This window comes from Parus major, chromosome 1 (assembly GCF_001522545.3).
Source record: "Parus major isolate Abel chromosome 1, Parus_major1.1, whole genome shotgun sequence".
NCBI classification, from domain to species: Eukaryota; Metazoa; Chordata; class Aves; order Passeriformes; family Paridae; genus Parus; species Parus major.
This window is the reverse complement of record NC_031768.1, coordinates 39,809,179-39,834,093: the sequence shown is the minus strand read 5'-3', so window position 1 is coordinate 39,834,093 and position 24,915 is coordinate 39,809,179. Positions and strand designations below refer to the sequence as shown.

The 24,915-nt window shown below is 42.0% G+C and overlaps 1 protein-coding gene across 1 annotated transcript; it reads right to left on the bottom strand.

Annotated features, from left to right (window-relative positions):
- Positions 1 to 8,841: 8,841 nt before the first annotated feature.
- On the bottom strand, positions 8,842 to 9,816 carry OXGR1 (oxoglutarate receptor 1). The gene has a single exon (XM_015619041.1). The coding sequence runs from the start codon at positions 9,814 to 9,816 to the stop codon at positions 8,842 to 8,844; it is 975 nt and encodes a 324-aa protein (XP_015474527.1).
- Positions 9,817 to 24,915: the final 15,099 nt, after the last annotated feature.

The following is a 24,915-nucleotide window of genomic DNA, read 5'->3' as shown; positions in this document are numbered from 1 at the left end:
TTATCAGAATAATTGAGCCCTTAAGGGTGTCTGAATAAACTTAGATTATGAGGAGCTAGGGCAGCTTACTTAAACATGGATCCTGTGAGCAGATAAGGGACTCTCCAATCTCCTCCCGAGTTGTTGCTGTGCTTGGTAGGTATGTCTTTGTAAATTTTAGGGTACTAAGATAATACTGAATAGGCAGTATAAAACAAGCTGGATCAACAAGGCACAGTGAAAGAATAGGTCACATACATCTCTCTATAGCTCTCCCCTCCCCATTCATCTCACAATGTTTGGTTAAGCTATTATGTAAACAATTATTCTTATGTACATGGAGGATATTTTTGCACTGTATCCTTTGATGTGGGCATTGCTTGGGTACAGCTGAGACAAATTTTCAGCTGTGTCGGTTTTTAACTATACATGTAGCTTAGAGATTACTGAGTATTAGGAATGAGCATTAATGCTTGTCAGAGCAGGTTCCACAGGTGGTGAAGATATCTCTCCAGCAGCTGTCATCCTGCAGGCTGCCACTCACTTTAATCTCCCTGACACCCATATTTCTCAGGCACTTGGCAGCCCCTCAATTTCAGTGCTGAAAATTATGTGCTTCAGAACTTTCATGAAGAAATTTAATAGTTTGGTTACATTACAGGGAGGACTCTACCATAAATTGTATTTCTGAATTTCCTTAATATTTTTTAAATGACCCATTTAGTATGTCAGTCACAGTGTGTCCCATCTCAGAGCTATGGCAATTTAAAGGTGTCTAATGAGAAATCCTTTTAGGACAAGTACTCTAAGGGCCATTCAGAAAAGTTCTCCAGCAAATTCAGAAAGTTTGGAGGGATACAGAGCAGTGACACTACAAACATTCATGAACAGGATTTGGGCATAACAACCCTCTGAACAGCTTCACTCTGTGTGTGTGTGTGTGTGTGTGTGTGTGTGTGTGTGTGTGTGTTCCTGCACCTGTGTTGACACACAGGAGTCTTTCTTCTTTCCTTGTGATGTCCCCCTGTCTGTTTATTAATTTTTTTCATAACTTTTCATACCATTTTCAAATCCTGTAAGCTCTTTTTTTTTCTTTTTCTCCAGCTTCTTTTTTTTTTTCTCCCTTATAACTCAGCAGGCTCTTTCTCTTTAGCTGTAGAAAGGGTTCCAATCATCCTTCCCAATTCTCTTCTTGCTCTTCCTTGGTGTCCAAAGCCAAATCCTAGCACAGGCCCCTGCCTTGGCCTGACCTTACTTCCCCATGCAGCAGAGTCCTATCAGCACCTGGCTTCCACTAGAGAATCAGCCCTTTAAATGATGTGAATTCCCTGTGGATGTGTGCAGGGGGGTGGTGGATGCTCCCTGAGGGCCGGGAATGGGGGCAAATCCTGGGGTACTCTCATGCGCCACATATTTGAGCTGAGTCTTGTCCTTAAAAGTTTTTACATTTATTTTTATTTCTTCATGGTTCTATGTGTCCCTTTATATATTCTCTAAATATATGGAGTAGCTATAGAGGACAAATATAGTATGTTCTGTATTCTTTTCTATGTAACTGTAGCCTCTCACTTAGCAAGACACTTGAATACAATCCAGACTTATTAAATGAGGTTCCCTGAAAATGATGATCCAGAGAGCATTTTAAAAATTCACTGTAGTGTCCTGCACAAATACTTCTAAAAATTGTCACAATATCAACAACTGTTTCTTTTCTTTTTGCCGAACTTTTCATAAGAAATAACAATCAACCTACAGATGAGACACAGTGGACCACGAACATCCTGCCAAAGCCTCAGCATTGAAATCAGAAGAATGGACACCACCGACTCCCTGTACAGGCACTTCCAAGGCACAGTTCATCTGACCCACCTGGTGGGGTATAATTGGTCCCTCCACACCCTTAATTCTGCCAACTGACTAGAAAAACTCTCTATACAGACTTTATGTTATCTGGAGCTGGTTGAGGACATTTTAACCAGAATGACTACAGAGAAAATAAAAAAGAAAATTTAAAATAAAACAAAAGGGATAAAAAACAGGTAATTTTTTTCCCCAGAGAAGAAAACAGATCCTTTATAGTACATAGGTCTAAAATAGTCACGTTAAGAGAGCAATTCAGCTCTATGTAATGTAAATTATATATTTAAGCCATTATATATTCATATATCTATATTAAGCCTATATATTCAGATGAGAATATTCTTTGTGTTCTACATATGCGAAAAAGCCTAAACTGCTGGAAAGGCACACTCAATTTTGCAGTGGAGAAATAATAATAATAATAATAATAATAATAATAATAATAATAATAATAATAATAATAATAATAATAATAATAATAATAATGAAATGCCAATATATTAAGAGCAAAATTTTCATAAAAATTGACACAAATACCCCAGACTTGAATACCCTGCCCTTGAACACACATCCAAATCCATTTTAATACACAACATTATAATTTATCACACTAGCTGTAGTAAAATACAGCTAGTTTCCATGGGGGGGGGGAAAGCTGAATAGCTTTAGGTGCTGATATTAGATATAAATAGAAAGCATACTTAGATAATGGTCTTTAAATCAGCAGTTAAATCTTACTAGCTTGTATATAGCAGAAAATTATACCTTAAAATCACAAAACTTTTAAAAACTGCTTGAGAAGATTTTGTGCATTGCTGCAATTACTTTTGTAGCAGTAGCTTTTTGTTCTGAAAAAGGATTTATGTTCAGCTGACTACTGTCCTCAGTGTCACACTACTTTTATTCTGCAAGAGAGAAAAGGGACAAGTAAAATGTATATTCATATCCAGAGGAAGAGTCTTGGGCACAACATAGTGCTGTTACTTTAAAAGAGTTGTATTTTTGCATTAGGCACTGCTTTCCCATGCATTTGTATCTGCATACGTGTGTTTATGTGTCTCTATATGCACAAATGATAAGTAGCTACATTGTTTACATTTTTATGGCAGAAGCCCTTGATTGAATTTTCATAATGCCAGGAGGGCCCATTCGGGATTCGGGTCCTGCTGTGCAAATGGTCACTAAGACATCTGCCCCAAAGAGCTTGTAACTCTAAGAGGATAAAATGTGGCAGGGAAAATAATTAGGAGGAGATACACTCTCTGTGACTCTGGTTGCATGGGAGGGTCATTCAGCTCCAGGATCAGAGCAAGTCTTTGTGCTTGTCTGGCACTGATTTATTGGTGAATCAGCAACACTATTCTGATTTTTCATCCTGGGCTCACAGCCAAACTGTCTCTCCCTCTTGTGCTTGAACCACAGCATCAGGATGTCCCCAACCCCATCTGAGCTGCACAGCAATAATAGCCCCTTCCAGAGAAGATCCCCAATGGCATAAATCAGCCCTGCTTTTTCACATGCACATTTCAATTTACGTAAGAAAAAGACTTTGCTGTTGTTGGACTTCTTGAGGTAGGAGTGAGAAAGAAAACATTTTCCTGCTACAGGCTTGTTTCTCCATCACACATAAAAGGAAGGGTGGGTAAGAGGAAGCTCTCAAACCTCTACATCTTTCCCCAAGGGGACATTACCTGGAACCCCCCAGGAGTACATCTCTGCATGCCACCCTTCCTAGCTCTATGTGTCTACCTTCCACAATACTCCCAAAACATTCCCAAATGTTTTCCATAACCTTCCCAAGACACCAATATCTCTGTGCCTGAAGTCTAGGCCCTGATCTCCAACACGCAGTGGTAGCTGGGCAGGGAAGGAGGCATGTTTTCATTGGATCTGGATTGGGGTGACATGAAAAGCAAGACGCAGGAACATCTCTGGACCCCCATCCCTCTCTGAGGCCAAGGCACCAGAATCATTCTGAAAATCAGACACCTGCCTTTTCTCAGGACAAGGAGTTTTGGTTTGCATTGGTGATTATTGCAGAAATTTTGTTCCTCCGTATCTGCATTAGTTGTCAGCCCTCCTGACTTGGGGATGAGCCAAAGCATGACTGCTGATGCCCTCAGCCCCTCTGTGAGTAGTGGAGGAGAAACACGATGGTACAAATGCAGCTGTTTGGCCTGTTTCTCCCAGGTTTCCATATCTCTAGTGAGAAACTGCCCAACTGATCAGAGGAGTGAGCAAAACAGACTGCTCCCTTAAGGCTTGCTAGGTCACTTCCAAAGATCAGTAGGAAGAAAACCTTCTGTTGTGGTTATGATACACAGCAATGAGAATACATGCTGCAAATTGGTGTGATTGTCCACTGTATCTCCTCAGTAGAATTATGAAAATCAGAAATCAGAAATCTCTAGCACTCATTTTCTGCTACCATACAAAAAAACCATTATTTATTTACAGTCTTGAGAATTTGGCCCATGGGAAGTTCAAGAGTTTCAACAGGGCCAAGAGCAAGATGCTGCACCTGGGTTGAGGCAGCCGCCAGTATCAACACAGTCTGGGGGATGAAGATATTGAGAGTAGCCCTACTGAGAAAGATTTGGGGTACTGGTTGTTGAGAGGCTAAACATGACCTGGCAAAGTGAGCTGGCAGTCCAGAAACCCAAATATATCCTGAGCTGCACGAAAAAATGTGTCTATCAGGATGAGGAAGGTGATTCTCCTCCTCTACTCCCATGAAACCCCAGCTGGAGTGTTGGATCCACCTCTGGGGCTCCCAGCATAAGAAGGTTGTTGACCTGGTCTAGTGGAAGATGTGCTCATGGCAGGTTACACTAGATGGCTTCTAAAGGTCCCTTTCAACCCAAACTACTCTAATACTTTATTTTGATGTTGTCACCATCCCTGTCATCCTGGCCCAACATATCATAGGAATTTGTGAAGAGTCAAAATTTCAACATAATTTGTGGCTAATACCTGCATTCCTGTGACAATGCCTGTGGCTAATGCTCTCAACCTAGTGCATGTGCTTTCCTTATTGAAGTCATCCCTGCCTCTGTCCCTCAGGGTTTGCATATGCAAACCCATGAGCAGCCACTGAGGTTGATGTTTGGGTAGGTAGTTTAATAAAGTGGAAATCCGCTGATGGATCTGTGGGGAAATTCTTGGTGGTTATTTGCATTGGATTTGTACATGTAGAAGAAGAAAGGTTACTGGCAGTCATAGTTTTTCAATACACTGCTTATATAAGGGTATGTTTAACTGAGGTTCAGGTTTACTCCTTGGGAATGGATCAACTGGCACAAGCTTCTTGTTCTCCACCTCTGATGCAGGACCAAAGAGCATTTTGTATGTCCTTCCTTGTGTGCTGACACGTCTAAACCAAATGTAACCATCTGACTCAGTTTTTTGGGCTGGCCTAGAAAGTCTTTGTGAGCAGGGCCTTCCCTCCCTGAGCTGTGCTGGGCAGGTGAACCTGTGTGTCCTGCATTTGTGGGTCTGCAGAGGTCTCCCAGAGCACAAGCTGCCAGAGAAAAATTAAAACAATATTAAAGAAGCAAAAGGAAAGTGTATGTGTGTATATGTGTGTGTGTGCATCATATTCGTTCACAGAAGATGAGAGTATCATCAAAGCTGATACAGGTTTTCCTCCCCTCTCTATTTCATTATCCCTTCTGCCCTCCCATTACACATGACACACACACAAGTCTGTTGGAAAATACAGGGCATTTCATTAGATAGGCTTGGATTATCTGCTGGACTCTTTAAGAATTCTAAAAATGGATATTTCTGTCTCCTCAGAGATAAGGATCAAATTATGTTTACACCTCTGGCAAAATTAGCCTTGTCCTCTTCCTCAGTGGTACTGTTGTGAGATTCTCAAGTCCGATGTTTCGGTATGCCAAAAATCTGAGTATCAAGGTATGGCAGAAATCTGACACTCTTATGCTGAAGGCAGAACCTGGGTTTCTCTTCGAAAGGGTTTCTCCCTTGTTTGTGTAAAAAGGTTCACAGAGTTGTGGTTGCCCCGTCCTCTGAAGATATTCCAGGCATCTTCCATTTAAAAAAAGGAGTACATAGCCTAGATTTATGAACAAATGAGTATTCTGAGTAGTTTATCCAGAAAACATGAAGTAGAGCTGAAGCGGAGCTAATACAGAGCTTCATTTAAAGTTGAGAGCAAAACCTACCAACAAATACATAGCAAAACCTAGGCAGTTCCTTTTCTAGCTGAAATACTAGAAGAACCAGACTCCATGATGTAGATATTGAGGTAGGACTCAACTGGAGTTAAGAATCTTAGGTGTTGATATGTACAGGCTTAAAAGATAATTTATAAGCCTGATTTTACTTTAATAAAGCAACTTGGTGTTGTTTTGATAGAATAACTTGAAATTAAAAAACAGCTAAAATGCCATGTTCATCATTGCCTTCTCATGGTGTATCTTTTGCATCTGGTGTCTCATGAAAAAGTGCTTGAGAGCAGCACTGCAAGTGTAGTGGAGAAGGTGGAGCTCCTCTGGAAGACTGTCAAAGTCAATGCAGCATGTGTTGTGGGAGGTATTTTCTTTACATCTTTTGGATGTTTGCATCATACATCATCTCTAATGGCTAGCTTCCTTCTTCTCCATAAGACCTCATCCACAATTTGAAGCTGGGTAGTGGTCTCAGGGTAAATCATGCTGTGCTCTGCAGACGTTTTTGAAGTTACCTTGATAAGCAGCTACGGGTGGATTAAAATCCAATGGACTATTTTGAGAGCAAAATGTCTTCCTCCTTGGTTTTCTGACACAATATTTTCTTCACAGGCCATCTTCTGCCCTAGCCCAGGGAAATGCTGTTGTTCCTTTCCCCATCTTTCTCCTTGCTATGGTTTCTTACCTCCTCTCCTCCCTCAGCAAACCTGCTGTTTTCTGTTTGCTGCCGTTCTTCCCAAGCTGGCTGTGAGATAGGCAGGAAGAGTTAGGCATAGGGTTCCCTACGCCACAGGGGAGTCACAGGCTGTCTGCCAGTCACTCAGGCATGTGCTTAATGGGGGTGGTGCTCGAGTGGACTTGGTCTGGGGGTCACTTGAAGACCAGCCCATGCATAGAGGGGCTGGATAAGGAGAAGGGTCGCATGAGAACCTTGAGGAAGCACATGTTCCCATTGATTAATGGACATTTTGGAGTAGAGAGCAAAACTAATGAAACATGAAATAAGCCTTTTATAAAAATACATTGGAGGATTCACTCTGTGATTGTACTTTTGGGCTCTGAATATCATGTTTCTAATATTTTTGTATTGCTGTTGGCTGGGGTATCTCAGCTGGTACTGGGACCTCTCTAGATATATCTTCAAGTATTGGACTCACACTTTTCTACCAGTCTATTATTTCCCCCCCTGAGACAGCCAATATTGCCTGTCATACATGCTATCACCTAAAGCTGTTCCTTACTCAGTGTGACTGAGAAGAGCTGAATAATGTAATGGGCAAAAATGATTTTGATTTCCTATGAATTATGGAAATACTTGGTGGTACTGGTGAATTAAAAACAAGCCATCACTGCATGCTCACAGCAAACCATATCCTGGGCTGCATCAGAAGAAGTGTGGCCAGCAGGGTGAGGGAGGGGCTTCTTCCTCTCTGCTTCACTCTTATGAAACTCCACCTGGAGTCCTGTGTCCAGGTCCGGGGCCCCAACACTGGAGAGAGTCCAGAGGTAGGCCATGAGGATAATCAGAGGGCTGGAACACCTCTCCTGTGAAGAAGGGCTGAGAAAACTGGGATTGTTCAGGCTGTAGTAAAGTTCAAGGCAACCTGATTCCAGCCTTTCAGTGTTTAAAGGTGGCTTAGAAGAAAAATTGGGAGATACTTTTTAATAGGGCCTTTACTGGTAAGAAAAGGAGTAATGGTTTGAATTTCAGACTAGACATAAGGAAGAAATTTTTTTTCAGTGAGGGTGGTATAACACTGTCACAGGTTGCCCAGAGAGGAGGGGGATGTCCCACCCCTGAAAACACTCAAGATCAGTCTGGCCTTGGCTCTGAGCAACCTGGTCTAGTTGAGGATGTCCCTGCTCATTGCAGGGGGTCTGGATTCTATGGCCTTTACTGGTCCCTTCCTAGAAAAACTGCTCTGTGATTCCATAGATTCTGTATCAGTAGTGTGGAAAATCCTTGTAAGAGTGATCTTACCCCACCATTACTCTTCAGGCAATCACTGAAGGCACTGAATGGAGTCTTACTGTGTAAGCTGCGCTTTCAGCCACCTCTGGAGAGTGATCCGTCTCATCTAGTACTAGTCAGTACTAGACCTGCACCTCAGCTCTTTAAAAGCAGGCACGAACATTTGAGTCTGTGTCTGATCTACTTACCTTTTACGGTCAGTGGAGAGAAACAGACACTTCTAGGTCATGATTCACCTTGTCCAAATGCAGACATCAAGAATAATTCAGTGAATCACACTCTAAAACTGGTTCTTTCTTTCCATTATAATGGAAAATTATAAAATGAGGGCAAGGTGATTAGCTATATGCATACACCTACCCTGTCAATGTCTCCAGGGAGGTGAGATGAACCTCCTACAGGCCTATGAAAGGTTTTGATCTCCAGAGGGTCTTAACCCTCTCCATGGCTTAGGAATAAAGTCAGACAGGTCCCTAGCTCAGACTACATTTATCTTTTATATTAATTAAATTAATTTAGGTTTACTCCCGTCCTGAATCTGCCACTTTTTTCCTGGAACTGGCCATTCTCCAAAAGAGCTACCATGGATTCAGGAAGCAACTGCAGAAACATTTCTGAGACGTTTCACACTTCATTTATTAGTATTTTATTTAAAACTTTTTATTTTTATTCATTAATTTCCTTCTTTGACGATCAGTTTGTAACTCAGAACAGATTAACTCTCCTTTGGCACTGGCTGGGTTAACCTGAGTACTTTGATGGCAGGGAGGTGTGCCTAGCTGGTTGAGGGCAGGTTTTGATCCTTCCTCTATAAATGTTAAATGGCATCAATCTCTTCTATTTCAAATTCTTGTTTGTCCAAAGCTTGAAGAGCGAGAGTATCGCCTGCTGGAAGTTATCTCCTGACACTACATAGAGCAGCAAATTTCCGAAAGTGTTCAATGCTGCTAAAGGTTTAGTCATAATAAACATTAAAAGGATTATTTTCTTCAAGTGGCAGCTAACTGGCTGTACTCGGAGCTCCAGATGAATGCCTTTAAAGAGGTGGAAGGGGAGGAAGCACACGTAGAAGACCAGCAAGAGGAGAGCGGTGAGTCTGCGAGCCTTTTGTTTGTAACTAGCCCGTGTGTGGAGCCCAGTGGCCAAGATGCAAATGATAAGCACGTAGCACAGAGTCACCGTGAGCAAGGGCAAGAAGAAGGCAAACACAGTCAGTCCCCAGTTGTACCAGCGACTTATGTCAAAGTCCTCAGCAATAACCAGGTCTGGGCAGATCGTCTTGTTCTGCTTGTGACTTGGGACAATCAGGATGGCCAAGGGGCTGAGGGCCAGCAGGGAAATCATCCAGACAACTGCGCAGGTCACCACTGCCCATCTCCGCTTCCGAAGAAAAAGGGATTTCATTGGGTGCACAATTACCAAAAAACGGAAGATGCTGAAGCAGCTAAGGAAGATAATACCACTGTACATGTTGAAGTAGAAACAGAACTGAATAAACTTGCACATGAAGTCCCCAAAAATCCAGTCATTTCCATTTACATAGTAGTGTATAAAGAAAGGAAGCGTGACTACATACAATAGGTCAGTGACAGCCAGATTTAACATAATGATGGTACTGCTTTTCCAGGGCCTCATCTTAACACAGTAAACAAAAATTGTCACAATGTTCCCTGGGAAGCACACCAGGAAGATTAGGCTGTAAAGGATGGAGAGATAGAATTTCACCTGTAAGAAATCTTCATCCTTGCAGCTTGTCAGTCGGTCTGCGGAGCCGGGCTGAGCAGTAATATTGCTGGTGCATTCAGATGCCATGTTTGCAAAAGCCTCCTTAAGACAAAAATCAGATGCTCAGTTTTAATTGATTTGTTGGAACAAATGTTTGTCAGTTAGACCCTTTGTCACTGAAGAAAATGTTGTTTGTTTGAGAAGGCACAGTGGTGAGAGGAAATGAGGATTTGCTAAGGTACCCAGTCTGACCTAGATAATACCATTGAAATGTTTAATTTCACCCTTTCCTCTCTTTTACATTTAATTTAGATGATTATTAGTTTTACTCTTTGTTTAGTCTCCTTCATTGAAAAAGACAATTACTGCTTATCTGCAAATCTTCAGGAGTAGGAAGCACACATAGAGAGCTAGAGGGAGTTTGGGCTTAGATTTTGCAAAACTGAACTAATCTTAACCTCAGAACACAGAACCATATCCATATATTATTATTATTATTTACCTGAGCTAATCAGTGCTTTGTGCTCATGAAACAGAGATGTTCTGCTTTCATAAAAGCTAAAAGATGTTAGGTTTAGTTACAGATCTCAGCAGCTGATGCTCCCATAACCTGACAGATTGTTCCCTGAATGTGATTTTATTCTCTTGGAGTCATCTGAGTATAAAACTAGTATAAATGTTTTGGTTTTTTGGAGGTTTTTTTTGGGGTGGGGAGGAGGTGTTATTGTATTTTGGTTTTGTTTTTTTTAAATCAAGCTCCATAGTGGCATAAAACTAATTTCAATTATTAAAGACTGTTTCTCAAAGGGCAGAGAGAAAATGGAAAGCACAGAGGGAAGGCAGTGATCTTGCTGCCCATTCTCTGCCAATTGGAGTTAGATAGACTTGTCTCTGTAATGATTTCTTGTCTGACATAGCAGATTTGGATCTCTCCACAGGGAGTTCAAGACATAGAATTTCCTGGTAGTATTTTAACCTGAAAAAATGGTAACCAAGCATGAAAATCATCTAACTTCAGGTATCAGAAAGTTAGATGCTTAAATTGGAACCAGTCCTCCTAAGCCCCCTTTTATCACAAGAGGAGAGAAGTAAGTTCCTCCAAGACATAATATATCTACCCACAGCTGAGGTTTCTAAGATAAATTATTTACTCTTTTGGCATACCTATTTCTTTCCATTGATACAAAAGGTAGCCCAAGGTGACTAGTTCAGCCCTGGATATTTCAAGTGAGGCTGTGTGTCTTCAGCACCTCAGGTGAGTACCACTCTAACCAATTCCATGTGAGAAAATACTTTAAAGAAACTTCATAAAGTGCTAGAGAGGGTACTATCAAGCCTAGATCCTCTCTCTTTTCCCAGAAACAGCATCTTTAAACTAAACCAGTGCTACATGAAGCATCCAGGGTGAAATCAACACATTAAAAAACAAAAGACCAAAACACCCCAAAGTAACCGAACCTGGAAAAAAGACAGAATTGTACCTCAGTCAGTTTTGGAAAATGTGTTTCAGTTCACAGCATTTAACATGTTAACTGTATGACTCTTCATTATCCCAATAACTGGTGGAACATGACCAATTAGGTCTGACAAACCCAGTCATTAAAACTGGGACACAATGGGTATTATTTGATCATAACAAGTCAGCAAGATGATTATCTCTTGGTTACTCAGAAGCACTTTGGAGTGAAATTTGAACAGTCCCCCCACAATTTAGTTAAAAGCGCTAATGCTTTTTAACATAAATATTAGATCTGGTATTGCTTTGCAGTCAAAGATGCACTAGGTAAAGGCTGTCAAGCTTATTTTAAATCAATCCAGATTTACAATCACAAAAGCTAGGGGTGTGCATGTTTTCTCTCTTTTCTGCTGCTCAGTGATACCACTGTCACCCACATTTATGCCTCTCCAGTATATTTCATATCAAGTTAGACAAATTTACTAGAATATTTGATTTATCCACAGTTTGGCTTTCTTGCACTTCTGATCGTTTCTTCACCACAATCTTGAACCCTCCAAATTGAAAATGGAGAAATACTGCTTACCTGAAAACCTGCAATTCTGCTTCTCCCTCTGATATTGCTTTGAGCAAAGAGCTCAAATGAAATGTATTTATGTCTTCCTTGCAGTGAAGCAGGTTTTACTATGGCTTTGCAGCCATATACATTCACTCCCTGTCTGTCTGAGGCTCCATGTGGCTGTGAATTAGGAAACTGGTAGAAAACCTCAGTTACTGGCTCAAGTGTCAGCTCTTAGAACTGGGTAACTGGGTGGTTCTTTTGCCCTCTGTCATTCACACTGTCTTGCCTTCAGTGGGCAGATCAGGCTTTGCTGGCAGCAGCTCTGTGTGCTGAGGCAGACCTGTAGTATTCAAATAGCAGCAAATCACATTTAAATTAGCATGTATGTGTGAGTGCATATGCTTAGAAAAGATGAAATTAAATTTATTCTCCATTTCCTGTGAAGTGAAACCTGATCACCGAAGTGAATAAGGCATGTTGTCATTTCAAGGTCAGGTGAAAAGTGTTATGACATACTGTCTTCATTAAAATCAAATTTCTAACAGAGTACAAAATTCATCTCATAAAATAAATGAATGTTTCTTTCGGCACGATGTGCTTTTCAGAAATTGTGGAATTCTTTCTGCTTATTTTTGGTGAGTAGAATATCTACCCTGTGTCAGCTGGTTATTACTGGAGTAGCTGAAATTACAAACTTGTTTTATTTTGAGCTTTTGGCTTTCATAACTCACAAGATCAGCAATTTTCTGTGCTTCTTGAGACAAAAGACTTTTCTTGAATAAAAATCTCATTATTGTCCTTTTGTCTCAAGATCAAAAGAGATTATTATTATTATTATTATTAATATTATTATTTAAAAACAGTTGTTGCATCTTGAATTTTGAAACTGTGGTCTTCAGCCCTTGAGTTTGCAACCTGGTCCATGCATAGATGCTCCAGCTGCCCAGTGTGGCCAGCAGCCTTTCTGTCTTGGTGCATTTGATAGGTCTTTACTCACTGATGAGTTTATGATGCAGTACTAAATGAGCAAGCTTTCACGCCTGAACATTATGTATGCATGTGCATATAGGAGTATTTTTCAGAAGAGTGTCTTGACTCTCCTTGAGTGCCTGTACTGGGCAGGATTTGGGAGCTGGCTATCTGTTTTGCTAATCATACTGCAGGGGAAGAGTGGTAAGGGGGAAAATCAAGACTGGGGCAGCAGTAATGTCTGACAACCAGATCATTATCTATCTGTTTCCATTAGGGAAAGGGCACCCTCTCTGCTCTCATCTAACCACGCTTTTCTCTAGGTCAATGCCCAGAACACTTTTAAAAAATGTCCAAAGTTTCTCAATAATTGTAAAATACACTGTCATGTGCCAGCTCAAGGATCAGCAACTGTTTAAATAGCTATTACCCTGTTCCTAGGCACTGCATGTGTCATTAGAAACCATTTGTATGAGGCTGTAGCGTTACAAGCACAGAGGGAGCTAATTATAGTTAGGGATCATTTAATGCATTCACTACTTAATCCGTTATACCCCTGAGCAATGGGGAACCTGTGCAACACTGGCTGGTTTTCATTCTTCCTTGGCAGTGGCAGTGCCTGAGGTAAAGCAGAAATGGGCTTTCCTGGTGCCGTGACCCAGACCTGCCAGGGATTTGCTGCACTGGGGTGTCAAGCAGGCACTGGGGTCACCTCTGCATTTCTAACTCTGGACAGGAGAAAAGAAGAAAATAAACCACACATTTTCAGACCAATCTTGAGAGATGGTGGCTAATAGAAGGTCAATTCATACAGAGCTGTTCTTCATGGAGATGGAGATATGCTCCTTATCTTACCCAAATCTTGTCTCATCATCAGCTGAAGAGACCTTGTGGGTACTACATCCCTGCATCCTCCCTGTATCTTTCACCATGGTTACAGCAGCTCCTCATTGCACAGGGGCCTTTGGAAACATTGGCTTCAATAGCAGCCATGTGACTGGCCCAGGGACTCGTGTCAGGCACTAGGGAAATTGAGAATAAACAAGGACCACATGTTTAAATGGCATATCTGGCCTCATGTGGGATCTCTAAGGATAAGGGATGATTCTGCAGTGTTACTTTCAACTCCTCAGTCTTATGGACCTTTTCTCTACCAGCCATTTCTCTACCTCATGCCCATGGACCTCTTAAGTCTGCTCACTGGTAGACCATTGTGATCCTTCACAAAAACGAGGGGCTTTTTGTACTTTAAGGCTGTTTTCACCCTTCTCCCCTCTACAAGCATTGGAGGGAAATCAAAACACTCTGTAGTTCCACAATCAGCTTAAGTGACTCTAATTGCACGCTGCAGTCAAAAGAGTTGGCAGCACCACCTTCCTCCTGTCGTCCTAAACCACACATTTTCAACAACCCCAGTGCTTGTGCACTCATGGGATGTGTTGGATAACTGAGCTGACTGAGGCCAAACCAGTTGTCCTAATCTTGTGTTGGCTTTATGGCCCTGTTGTGACAGGTGATGGCTCTTTCTGTGGGTGTGTGGACTCCAGGGCTTATGGTGAGCAGTGGTGGGGACAGGCTGGGGGCAAGAGGACAACAGCAGAGGTAGATTGGCCTCTTGGTAGATTGTGAAGCTGCACATGGGTTCCTGCTGTGAGGCTGTGTTTCACTCACTGCTCCCAGCAACCAGCCCCCAGCTGAAGCTGGTCTCCAGCAATGCTTCCCAAAGAGCACTCACCTCGTCTTTCAACAGCCTTCCAGGCAGGCTGGATTAATTGGTCAGAGGGGCTGACATTTTCCCTGACATAATAAAATTCCATGGAGTTCATGTGAATGTATTAAAGTTGCTCTTAGCCACTGTATAGAAAGGAAACTGGAATGAGTTGATGGCAGGATTATGAATTAAATATTTCTTCTTGAAACTTTGTATTATAGGCAAAGCCAGTTATCACAGAGTGCGTGACACAAATAGGATCATCTTTTCATATGGTATTCTTCCTCCTGTGATGGCAGGGTGAACAAGGTACACATGATGACTGATGGGTTTGCCCACCTGGGCCACACAACCTCCCTCAAAAACTTCCAGTCTGAAATACAGAAGTGGAGAACAAAGCCCAGTGTTTTTATTTTGCTTTGTGGCTGTTTCCAGACAATGTCTTTCTCCTCCAGACAGACTGGCTATTGGCTTTTGTGGGCATTGGGGTGGAAGAGGTCACAGCAGCACTTTTTGCTGTGTCTCAGCATCGCTGCTGAACTTAACTGTAATTAGGCTTTGCAGGCATGAGGGTCCACAAACCAGCACAGGGGCCATCCTCATTTCACAAAACCTGACCTAAAATCCACAAGCATGAGATTCCTTTCAGAATCAGACCTTCAGGCATGACAGCACCCGGTGTGGTGCAGTAGAAATGGCTCTGATTAATAATTATGCAGGAAAACAGGCTTTTTGTCGGGCAAGGGTTAGGCTCCGGAGTCTTAAGAGCTTTCATTATACGTTTTACTTTTGGTTCAGCAAACACATAATCTTTGCATGGGTTATTTCCCTTAGCAGACATGCATTTGTTTGGCTGCTCTTACTCTGTGTGTGATTGAATACCTAATTACCATTGTTATCAGACCACCCACTGGGAGATGCTTCCTTCTGTCGAGAATGATATCCTGTGTCTTCATCATATGGGAAAATCAACTCCAGCTCTCCCTTCGTATTTCTTCCTTGAAACAGAATGGTAAGGGCAGCATTTTTTAATCCCTAGATGCACTGTAACTCTGAATTAATCACAGTTAAAAGCTGTCATCTAATTATGTAGGAAATAGAGACTGTTAATGAAAACTTTTGGAAAGGGATATTTTACCTTAGGAAAATTACATATATAATCTGGAATATAAGCAGCACTGCTACCACATCAACTGAGCAGAAGTAGTTCAATAGAGTTCCAAAAATAGCCCATATGGATCTGAGACACTATTTTATGCCTAATACTAGTCCTCCAAGTGAATTGGTGCTCATCGACTACAGGACACAGAAGATAAAATCTACTGCAGCCCTTAGATGATGGCTGAACTTTCAGAAGGTGTGTTGCCCCATGGGAAATAGGGAGAGGAAAGACAATGGGACAATTTATCTGCCCAAAGCCAGCATGTGCTCAGGTACTCTGGTGCAGAGCTGCCAAGAGCATAAACTGGTGAATAAAAAGCCCCACAGGAGCACCCAGCTATGAAGTGGCCCTAAACTCAGCAGCTGCACCAGTTAAAGTTCTCCCAGCAGACACTAAAAACCAAACTAAACTCATTGGGGATGTGACAACAGCCATAATTGTTTTAGGTAATAGACCATTTCCTGAAAATGACCCAGTTCAGTGGGACTGAAAACAGAGAGGACCAATTTACTGCCTTGTTATTTTGTTGGGTTTTTTCGGTTCCAAGACGAAGCAGCCTCCATGGCATTCAGTAATGTGTCAGTAGGGGATTCAGCAAAGGATGCTGCTGCTGTGGCTTCCAGTGTACGAGCAAGTTTTCAGTCACTGAAGATATATTCTCCTGTGGTGCTGTTGCTCTTGTAATTTGTTTGCAGGATGCTGTGGCACGTGCCTCTGCCTTTGGTGACTCCAATAAGGCTTTGTCTTCACAAGGAGACTTGTAGCATCAGAGCCCTCAACACATGAATTTAATGTACACAGCCAAAGAGGACCCTTCTTATTAGCCAGTACTGGTCCCTCACAAGCCCTGCCTGGCTCTTGGCAGGAGGACCCTGGGTGGTCCTGCTTCCAGCACCACCCATGTGTGCTCCTACCTGCACCCCTTCAGTTCCCACCTCCAAAAATTACACTTGTGCTATGGAAATGAACCTTTTCCAGTGGGGCTAGTGCCCAGAGGAGCACAAACAGGACAGGGAAGGGAGCTCAGCCATTTAGGACACACTTCATATTTCTAATGTATAATTTATCTTCCAAGATCATCTATTTCTTTTCTTCATACAGTCACTGAAATTATGAACCAGTGAATTAGTTGTTTGCATGGGTTGCTTGCAGTTGTTTAGCACTTGTTTCTAGTAAGGCTAACAGGTACCTGAAATCATCAGGTAGAATTTTAGTATTATAAAGCAAGAGGCAGAAGTAATTTTCATTCAAATTGAAATGAGAACATTCCTTGACAAAACAGACAGAAGCAGAAATCTACAAGGAAATGCCTTGCAAATCATCACTTAACCACAGAGTCAAAGGTCTCGTATTTTTCAGAGCGAATTCCCTTTTTTGTCAGGCAGAGAGATGTACAACAGGGAAGGTGCTCAGGCTCCTCATCCCAAGCACTTCCCATTCTATCCCTCATGATAGAGAAGCTGCTCTGCCAGCATGAAGACAGCTCCCTCTGTTTCCTCCTTGCAGAGGCAGCTCTGCCAGCTTCACCCTGAGAGACATGCAGTTTCCCTGCATTTGAAAGAGTCTTGTGCTCTTCAAACAATGCTTATTATTCTCCCCAGGCAATTAAATGGATCTCCAACAATTCAGACTGGGTGGAGGTGCAGATTGCTAAAATAGCCTTCAAAGAGATAATTCATGCAAACTGAACCTTCGAGTTCAAACTTTGTCTTTTTTTTTTTTTTTAGCCTAATTTTTTTTTTTCTCTGGCTATTTTGTTCTTACCTAAATCAAATCTATGAAAAGGAGGTGCTATTCTCTGCAGAGACTTTCTTTTGCTTTGCCTTTCTATGCCAAGTGCTTCAGGATCTCTCTCTGAGCTTTGCAGGACTTGAATTACCAGTGTACTGTGCTTACTCACCAGACCTGGGTCAGCTGGGGGGCCCTGCTATAAGCTGATTTATCATAGTTGTCTCCATCAGGGCACAAGTTTCAGCTAAAACACCAGCACTTTGTTAAATGTGAATGTCATTCTACTGTATTTATCAAGATTTTCAATAATAGAGAAATGGAAGGAATCACATCACCATGGGACAGAAGATGACACAGTAAAGACAGTTAGAAAAAGCTTTCTGTGCTTGACCTTGGCTTTTTATTTTTTAAAAGGGAACTGCTTAGTAGCTGCTGATAAAATGAAATGATACAGTGTGTTAAAGGATATAAAAATGCAATGCTCTGCATGTTCAGGCTGTTTGGGGTAAGGCTTTTTACCCACTACTCTGCATTTTGCTAGCATACAACCCTCCTACTTCATATTGCCATGACTGATGGCCTGCTGGGATCTGTGGAGGGCATCTCTATGCAGGCTTTTATCAGGTTTTGCAGATCTTATTCTAAGGAGGTCTAAACTCGTGCATTGCCACTGACTTGAGCCAGCTTAATCCACCTCAGCAGTATCTAATCCATTGGCTTTCATGGCACAGTCATTGCAAAGGCCTGAGCACAGACATCTCCCCTCTCTGAGGGACTATCTTGGTGCCTGCAGTGGGATGAGGCAAATTTCTCCTGAAATTTTCTGTCATGATCCAAAGGTGTTTTTCCCATGGCATTTCAGGAGATGGGGTAGAAGAAAACTACTCAAGGCATGCAGTCCATCTGCTGCCCCAGGCAGGGACAGTCCTTGGCAGTCCCCAGCAGGTACTTTTCTAATGTCTTTTAAATTTCTCTCTCTACCAAACTATTACTCTGCTTCTCTGTGCACAAAGGATGAGTTGTCTTATGCCTGGCACTTTCCTGATGAAGTCCTAGCTGGGACTGTTTTCCGGATACAGGTCAGGTGTGTGATCACCATCACTTTTCCTTCAGTGGCCCTTCTCCTAGATTGAACAACTCTCAATCTCACAAAATTTTATTTGTTTTACTTTTCTGAACCTCTGTTCTGCTCCCTGCCCAGCAGGGCCCCTTCCTCCTCAAAGTGCAGCGTTGGACCAGACATGCCACTCCAGGAGACATGTTACAAAAGCAGTAGGGTTAATCCTCCTACCTGGAAGCCTGTGCTCTCATTTCTACATCCCATTCTGCTGCTTGCCCTTTTCACAACAGCAGAACACTGTTCTGATGTTCAGCTTGTGTCCTGAGCAGCCATTTGAATTCTTTACTGCAGTACTGCTGCCTAAGCAGATAGTCCAGCTTGTAGAGTTTTGATTAATCTACCAAGATAAATTCTGCATTTGTCCTCATTGTATTGCATTCTGTTTTTTTCAGACCATTTCTCCATTTTCTGTAAATTGCTTTTAATCTAATGCTGTCTACCAGAAAGCCTGCAGTCTCCTCACTTGTCATCTGCATGCTTAAAGGGTATACTTTCTACTCCATTGCCCAAACCACTAGTGAATATAATAAGAGTGAGTTCACTGCATAATCTGGATGGACTTGGATGGAAAATTTTGTCATTCTAAACATCCTAGAGCTGAGCCTTGCACTTCTCTTGTAGAAACATCAGTATTATCTGTATCTGGAAGTAGTAGCTCAGCCACAGCTCCCAGTAGTGCTGGCTTTTGTGCAAAATCTGAGAAAAGGAGCAAATTTTACTTCCCAAAAATACCAAACTTTGTGTCTACTCTGTCTTCTCACAGAGTACTTCAGATGAAAACCTGCTCCATCCCAAGAAGGGAGCTGGATTCTACTGGACCGCCCTGATGGATGATGCAGCAGGCCTGTCCATTGCCCATCTCACCATCATCAGCTCCCTTGCTCTCTGTCTAGGGCTGCTTGGTTAGCTGGGGGAGCTTCCCTGCCTGCTGCCCACTTACTTTCTATCAACTTCCTTAATAGACTAAAGACATCCACATGAAGCCTTTTGATTCTGTTGATTCAACAGTTTGCAGGGAAGAAGCATTCTGTCAGAAATTATTTGATTAGCTGAAATCAATGTGTCCGATTTCTTACCAAATTAAACTAGATACTGAGACAGTCAACTGTTGCTTGGGAGCAATAGTGTGGAAACTAGTGTTGATGAGGTGGTGCATTTCATGGACCTCAGCAAGACAGGAACAGAAAACTTTCTCTTACAGCTGAGGCCAGGTATGTGGTTTTTGCTTTGTAAGCCAGTTGAAGAGCCTTCAATATCTCCAAAATCCTCACAAACAAATGGAAAAGAGGGTCCCAGAATAAAGGTCATCTCTCTCTCTTTCAATGTCTTTAATTCACACAAGAAAAGGAAATTTTGTACAAAATTTAACATCAACTGCCACCCTGAGGCAACTACTTGGTGAAAGAGCATAGCTGCTGAGATCCATCTGTTCTTTACCAAATCCAGCTTCTTGACTCCCTGAAAGAGAGATTTTCTATATTTCACCTCACATCACAGACTTTTGTATGACAGTAGCTCTTTATTCAATGAAATACTCTTTATTTTTCAGAGTGATGAAGACAGGAGATTTTCTCATGAGATGTGCATCATTTGAAGTAGTTCTTGCAGTTATCATGGCAAGGACAGGTGGTGGAGGTATTGATAACTACAGGGAATGTGAAACAGTGTAGTAGACACCAAATACAACCCTTCAGATTCCAGATACCTCTCCTTAGCCCATGCCAGCATCCCTCAGACCCATCATTCACACCTTGTAGTACAAGTCAGATAGAATATATAATTTAACCTCATTTGGCATGGCTGTATTTCAGGATTCATACTTCTTCCTTTGTTCCCAATACTGTGCTGTGAAGATCTCTGCCATGGATTCATGTGCCTTATTGCAGTGAAAACATGTCTGGCTGCCCCAAGGGCTCCTCTCTTTGGCTCATTAGGGCCACAAATGTAATCCTTCTCCAGGCACATCTCCTGTTCAGCCCTTTGATGTGACAAGTGTTGGGACTGCTGCCTGTAGTGACACCGAGTTTCTTCAACTCACTCAGCTGCAGAGAGAATTGTTGCCACTCACAAGACTATGCAGGACCAGAAGGTGGGACCATCCAGAACAGAAGGACAACAGAGGTTTTCCTTTCAAAAGCCCACACCTATTTAGGGGGAAGATGAGATAAATGCAGTGTTTGTGACAGCAAACACTGGCACGCTGGTCTTCTGAAGTACAGTTAATTCAGCCTCTAATTATCCTAGCTGTGGGAGGAGTCCCAGCTGCAGGAATTCCTCTGAGTGCTCTGCTGCTTTGCTTGGCCTTCTTTGGTTCTTACCTCTGTCAGCAAAAACAAGTTATATTTCAGAAGATTGAAGCAAATCCTTGCTAAGCATTCAAAAAAAAAAAAAGTCATTTAGCTGACAGAGGTGATGCTTCAGGGTCTTAGAACCTCTGTGTTGATCTGGAACTAAATAAATAAACTGAGAAAATAAACTCTGAATTTCTTTAACTTCCCAGGCATTGGCTTTTTGAATCAGTGTGAAAACATGCTTTGGAGTGGTCAGATATGTGGTAAGAAAACCTTTTCACAGTGCCCTTATCTGCAGTGCAGAGAGCTCCCTGAGACAGCCAATCTCACCTGGAAAGAAACTGCTCTTTCAGGGAGAGCAAGAAGAGGAAGATGTGTTGATGCCTGCAGCCATACTTTCCCTCCCACAGCAAGGTTCACAGAAACCTGGCTGCATTTTAGCAGTGGAGAAATGTGTGAGGAGAAAACACAAGCCACCGTTACCTGCAGTAATAGACTGGTCAATAATAAAAGAGAGAGAGAAATACACCGTTTGATGTTTCTGGCTAGGTCATCAGGAGAGGGGTGAATTTGCTCCCAAAGTGGATAAACTGTAATTCCCTGTATTTATACTTTCTAAATATTTGAAATTCTTAATTGGCCGCTATCAGTGTTTGTAAGACAACATCTGCAGGCGTAAAACCAGCTGTATTTCTGAAAATCACAAATCTATATTTTCTGTAAATCTGATTTACAGTTTCCATGCTTATAAGAGCATAGCCACTCCTGCTGTATTTGATTTAAGAGTATAAAGCAGAAATTATGTTTCTTTAGAGAAATTTGGAACAATGCTCCCACCTTGCTCTTGCAGATGGTATAAACATATTCTTCCTTTTCCTACTCTTTGCTGCTTTTCAAGCACAGAATTGCTTTTCCAAATCAGACACTGCTTTCCTGCATACTCTACCCTTTTCCAGAGCGATCCTTTTACTGGAAAAGTTTTGTCTACCCTCTAGTGGGAATTTGAATTATAGCACCTGCAGATCCCAGTTGCAGAAGTACAGAAGGGTGGAGTCCCTAGGGCACAGCCTGGAATTACTGCACGGCCGAACTTCATAGTGTTCCCGGCAAAGACAATGCCCCATTCCTGTCATTCCCTTCCCTCAGTGAGATGCAGGTTTGCATTTTGGCAAAAATGATGGGGACTATATTTGCTGGGATTTTGTTGTGGTAGAGGGACAGATCAGTTTTTCACTGGCGTTCATTGACAAGTATCTAGCTCTGATCCACAAACATCAAAGCAAGGATGGAAATTTAGAAGATGTATGATAAATCTACATCTTAATTCCATTTGCTCTTCTCCCAGTAGAAGAAAAGTTCTGAAGGCAGAACTTGGGCTGCTGGATCTGGATTAGTGTCCCCAGGGAGGGGGCCTGGCCCAGCTCTGGGGAATGATAGCCAGACCCACGTGCTCTCCCAGAGCTGTCACAAGTACATGGTCACCAGTGGTGCCCTTCCCCTGCATGAAGGCACCTGGCTAGTTATGGAACCTAGTTCTGACCTTTGCACTCCACCAAGAACAACCTCCCAACCTGTGGTGCCGTGCACACATTTATTTCAGCTGGAAAGGTTTCCCCTGTGTACTGCTAATATTTTGTGTTAACCTGCAAATTAGAAAATACTTGACTGGGATGAATACTTGAATTAGAAAACACTGTAAATGGGATGAATACAGCTGTTAATTACTGGTTCTTGGCTAAGGTCACACATTGGCTACACAGTGGGAGCCAATTAACTTTGGTGAGCTGGTGCCTGGAAACCTTCTCTGAAAGAAAACAGGAGTGTTCATTCCAAGATACAGCGTATGATGTTGGGGTTGAGGTAGGGCCTGAGTAGTGCAGACACTGTACTAACTCAACTTTTATTACTGAAGTGCCACCACTGAGCAATCAAGACTCCCTTGAAAATCTTTCCCTAAGCCTAAAATGCACTTTGTAAAAGCTCTGGGCTGAGAACTGATCTCTTCCCCACTTGGCTGCTAATTTGCTTTGTGACTGGAGGCGAGTCACTTAACTCCCCTGTGCTTCAGTTTCATCACCTGTAAAATAAGGATGATATATAAATATCTCAGAGCAGCTTACTAGCAGAAAGGTAATGTGAGGAATCTCCTCTAGGCAGGTGCTGCTGCCTCGTCTGTTGAGATAACTTTCTGTTGATAAAAAACATCATGAATTGAAGGGAAAAGAGAATTTCCAAGAAGATTTATGCTTTAAATTGTCTCATAGTACATTTGTGTGCCACTGTCTGCCAGGTCTTCTTCATTGCTGAGGCAATAAGTGATTGGGCCAGCCTGGCTCACTCAGTGGAAAATTGCCCCTTTGGGATCATTTGGGGCTGGAAATAAATCCACCCATAATGCTTTCCCACTTTGTGCCAAGCTACCTCATTTTTTTGCCCAGATTTACAGATCTGTAACCAGAGCAGAGCTGGAGATTTTACCTTGGATACCCTTTGAAGCACCTACAGAGGAGATGTTTTCTAGCCCCGTCAGCTTGCAGGTCCAAGGCATCACTTTTGACAGTGGCTGGCACCATGAAAGTCCATAAAATCTAGAGGAGAGATGTGAAAATCCCACAGGGTGTTCTCATGGTAATATCAAAACACTTTGTCACAGATCTGCCAGGAAAACACCAATATCCCCAGATGCATAGGAGCTGTCTTAAAAATGCAATGGTCTTGAGATGCAGCCAATTATCTTGTGCCATTCAGGGGAAAATGGGAGCCATGGAGATTTTAGCAGAACTGTTAGAAGGGACAAAATTAATTTCCTAATCATTTTTCCAGAAAGCTGATGGGTCTAAAGCTGGATGGAGTGAAGGGAAAGGGAAGGATGGAGCAACCTGCTATCGAGTTTGCTGGCTTCTGTAGCAGGGATCATGCTGGAAATACAACTGTTTTTGAAAAAAAACCACAATACATGAAGAAAGATTTCTCCAGGAACTATACTTTCTAGCTTGCTTTATTAGCATTCAGTATGGCATTAGACATCTGTGTGCAAAGTTGCATTTCTTTCTGCTTCACCTTATCTTCCTGCACTATTTTAGAAAATAGAAGGAAATTCATAAAGTAATTTGAAAACCACACTTTTTCTCAATAAATGAACAGAGCAGCTCAGAATTTTTGTTTTTCTTTTAAGACTGGAGAGCATCACTGGTACTATAGCTTGCAGGCAAGCATCTTTCTTTTGGTTCAGAAGTCAGTGATACGAACAATTTCAGGGAGTAAAGAAACCAAGGAGTAATCTTAGGAGATAATGCACCTTATAATTCAAATGCCTTTTAAGGTTCCAGCAAGGATGAATCAAACATACTGTGCATTATACTTGCCTGCAGCAGCTCTGAAAAATCATGTTTCCTCTGTGTATTTAAAAAATCAGCATTTCAGCTTTAACTTTTGTTTTGGAAAGATATGCAACTTGGTTTAACGACTTTAATTGTCTCCTTCTACTTTTCTCCGAAATAGAGCTCTGACTGAAAGCAGGAATGTAATTTTTTCTCCTGCTTTAGGAGTTATCCAACTCACTCTGCCCTCTACCACAGCATCCTGTAGGCTCGGGCATCAAGTCAGAGAGACACCTTAGTCAGAAGTACTGCTCCTTTCTAGATGCCATTTGAAAAACAGGCTTTGAAATACATTTTCTTGAGTATAAATAGGTTTTCTCCCTCCTTGACTCAATTGTGGGGCATTTACATTGAAGTGGCATCAGCTGGCACTGTTGAATGCCTCTACTGTCAGAAAACATAAGGGAACACACAAAGTATTTTCCTTTACATCTCGTCGCCTTTTCTGCTGGCAGGGAAAAGCAAACTGACTTCAGAGCTGGTAGGACTTGAACAGTGATTTGCTCATTTGTCATTTGCTGCTTTAAAGTTTAGGTTCACTCAACCTGCATTTTCACAGCAGAAAATCCTGGCAGATGAAAACAGTCATTCAAAGTTCATTTTGCTCACTTAGCCTTATCAGGAAAACGGCAGCATCTATGTGAGGTCTAAATGACTCAGTGGTGAGCCTGGCACTGCCCTGCACTTTGTGTGGTGGATTATGGCTCTGTGCACTGTTACACTGCACAGCTGCTGCAGCAGCACCCCAAATATATATATATATATGTATTTATATTTATATTTATATTTATATTTATATTTATA

What these genes read in the sequence shown, in the direction of transcription:
- OXGR1 (XM_015619041.1), bottom strand. Translation starts at nt 9,816, where the DNA reads ATGGCATCTGAATGCACCAGCAATATTACTGCTCAGCCCGGCTCCGCA.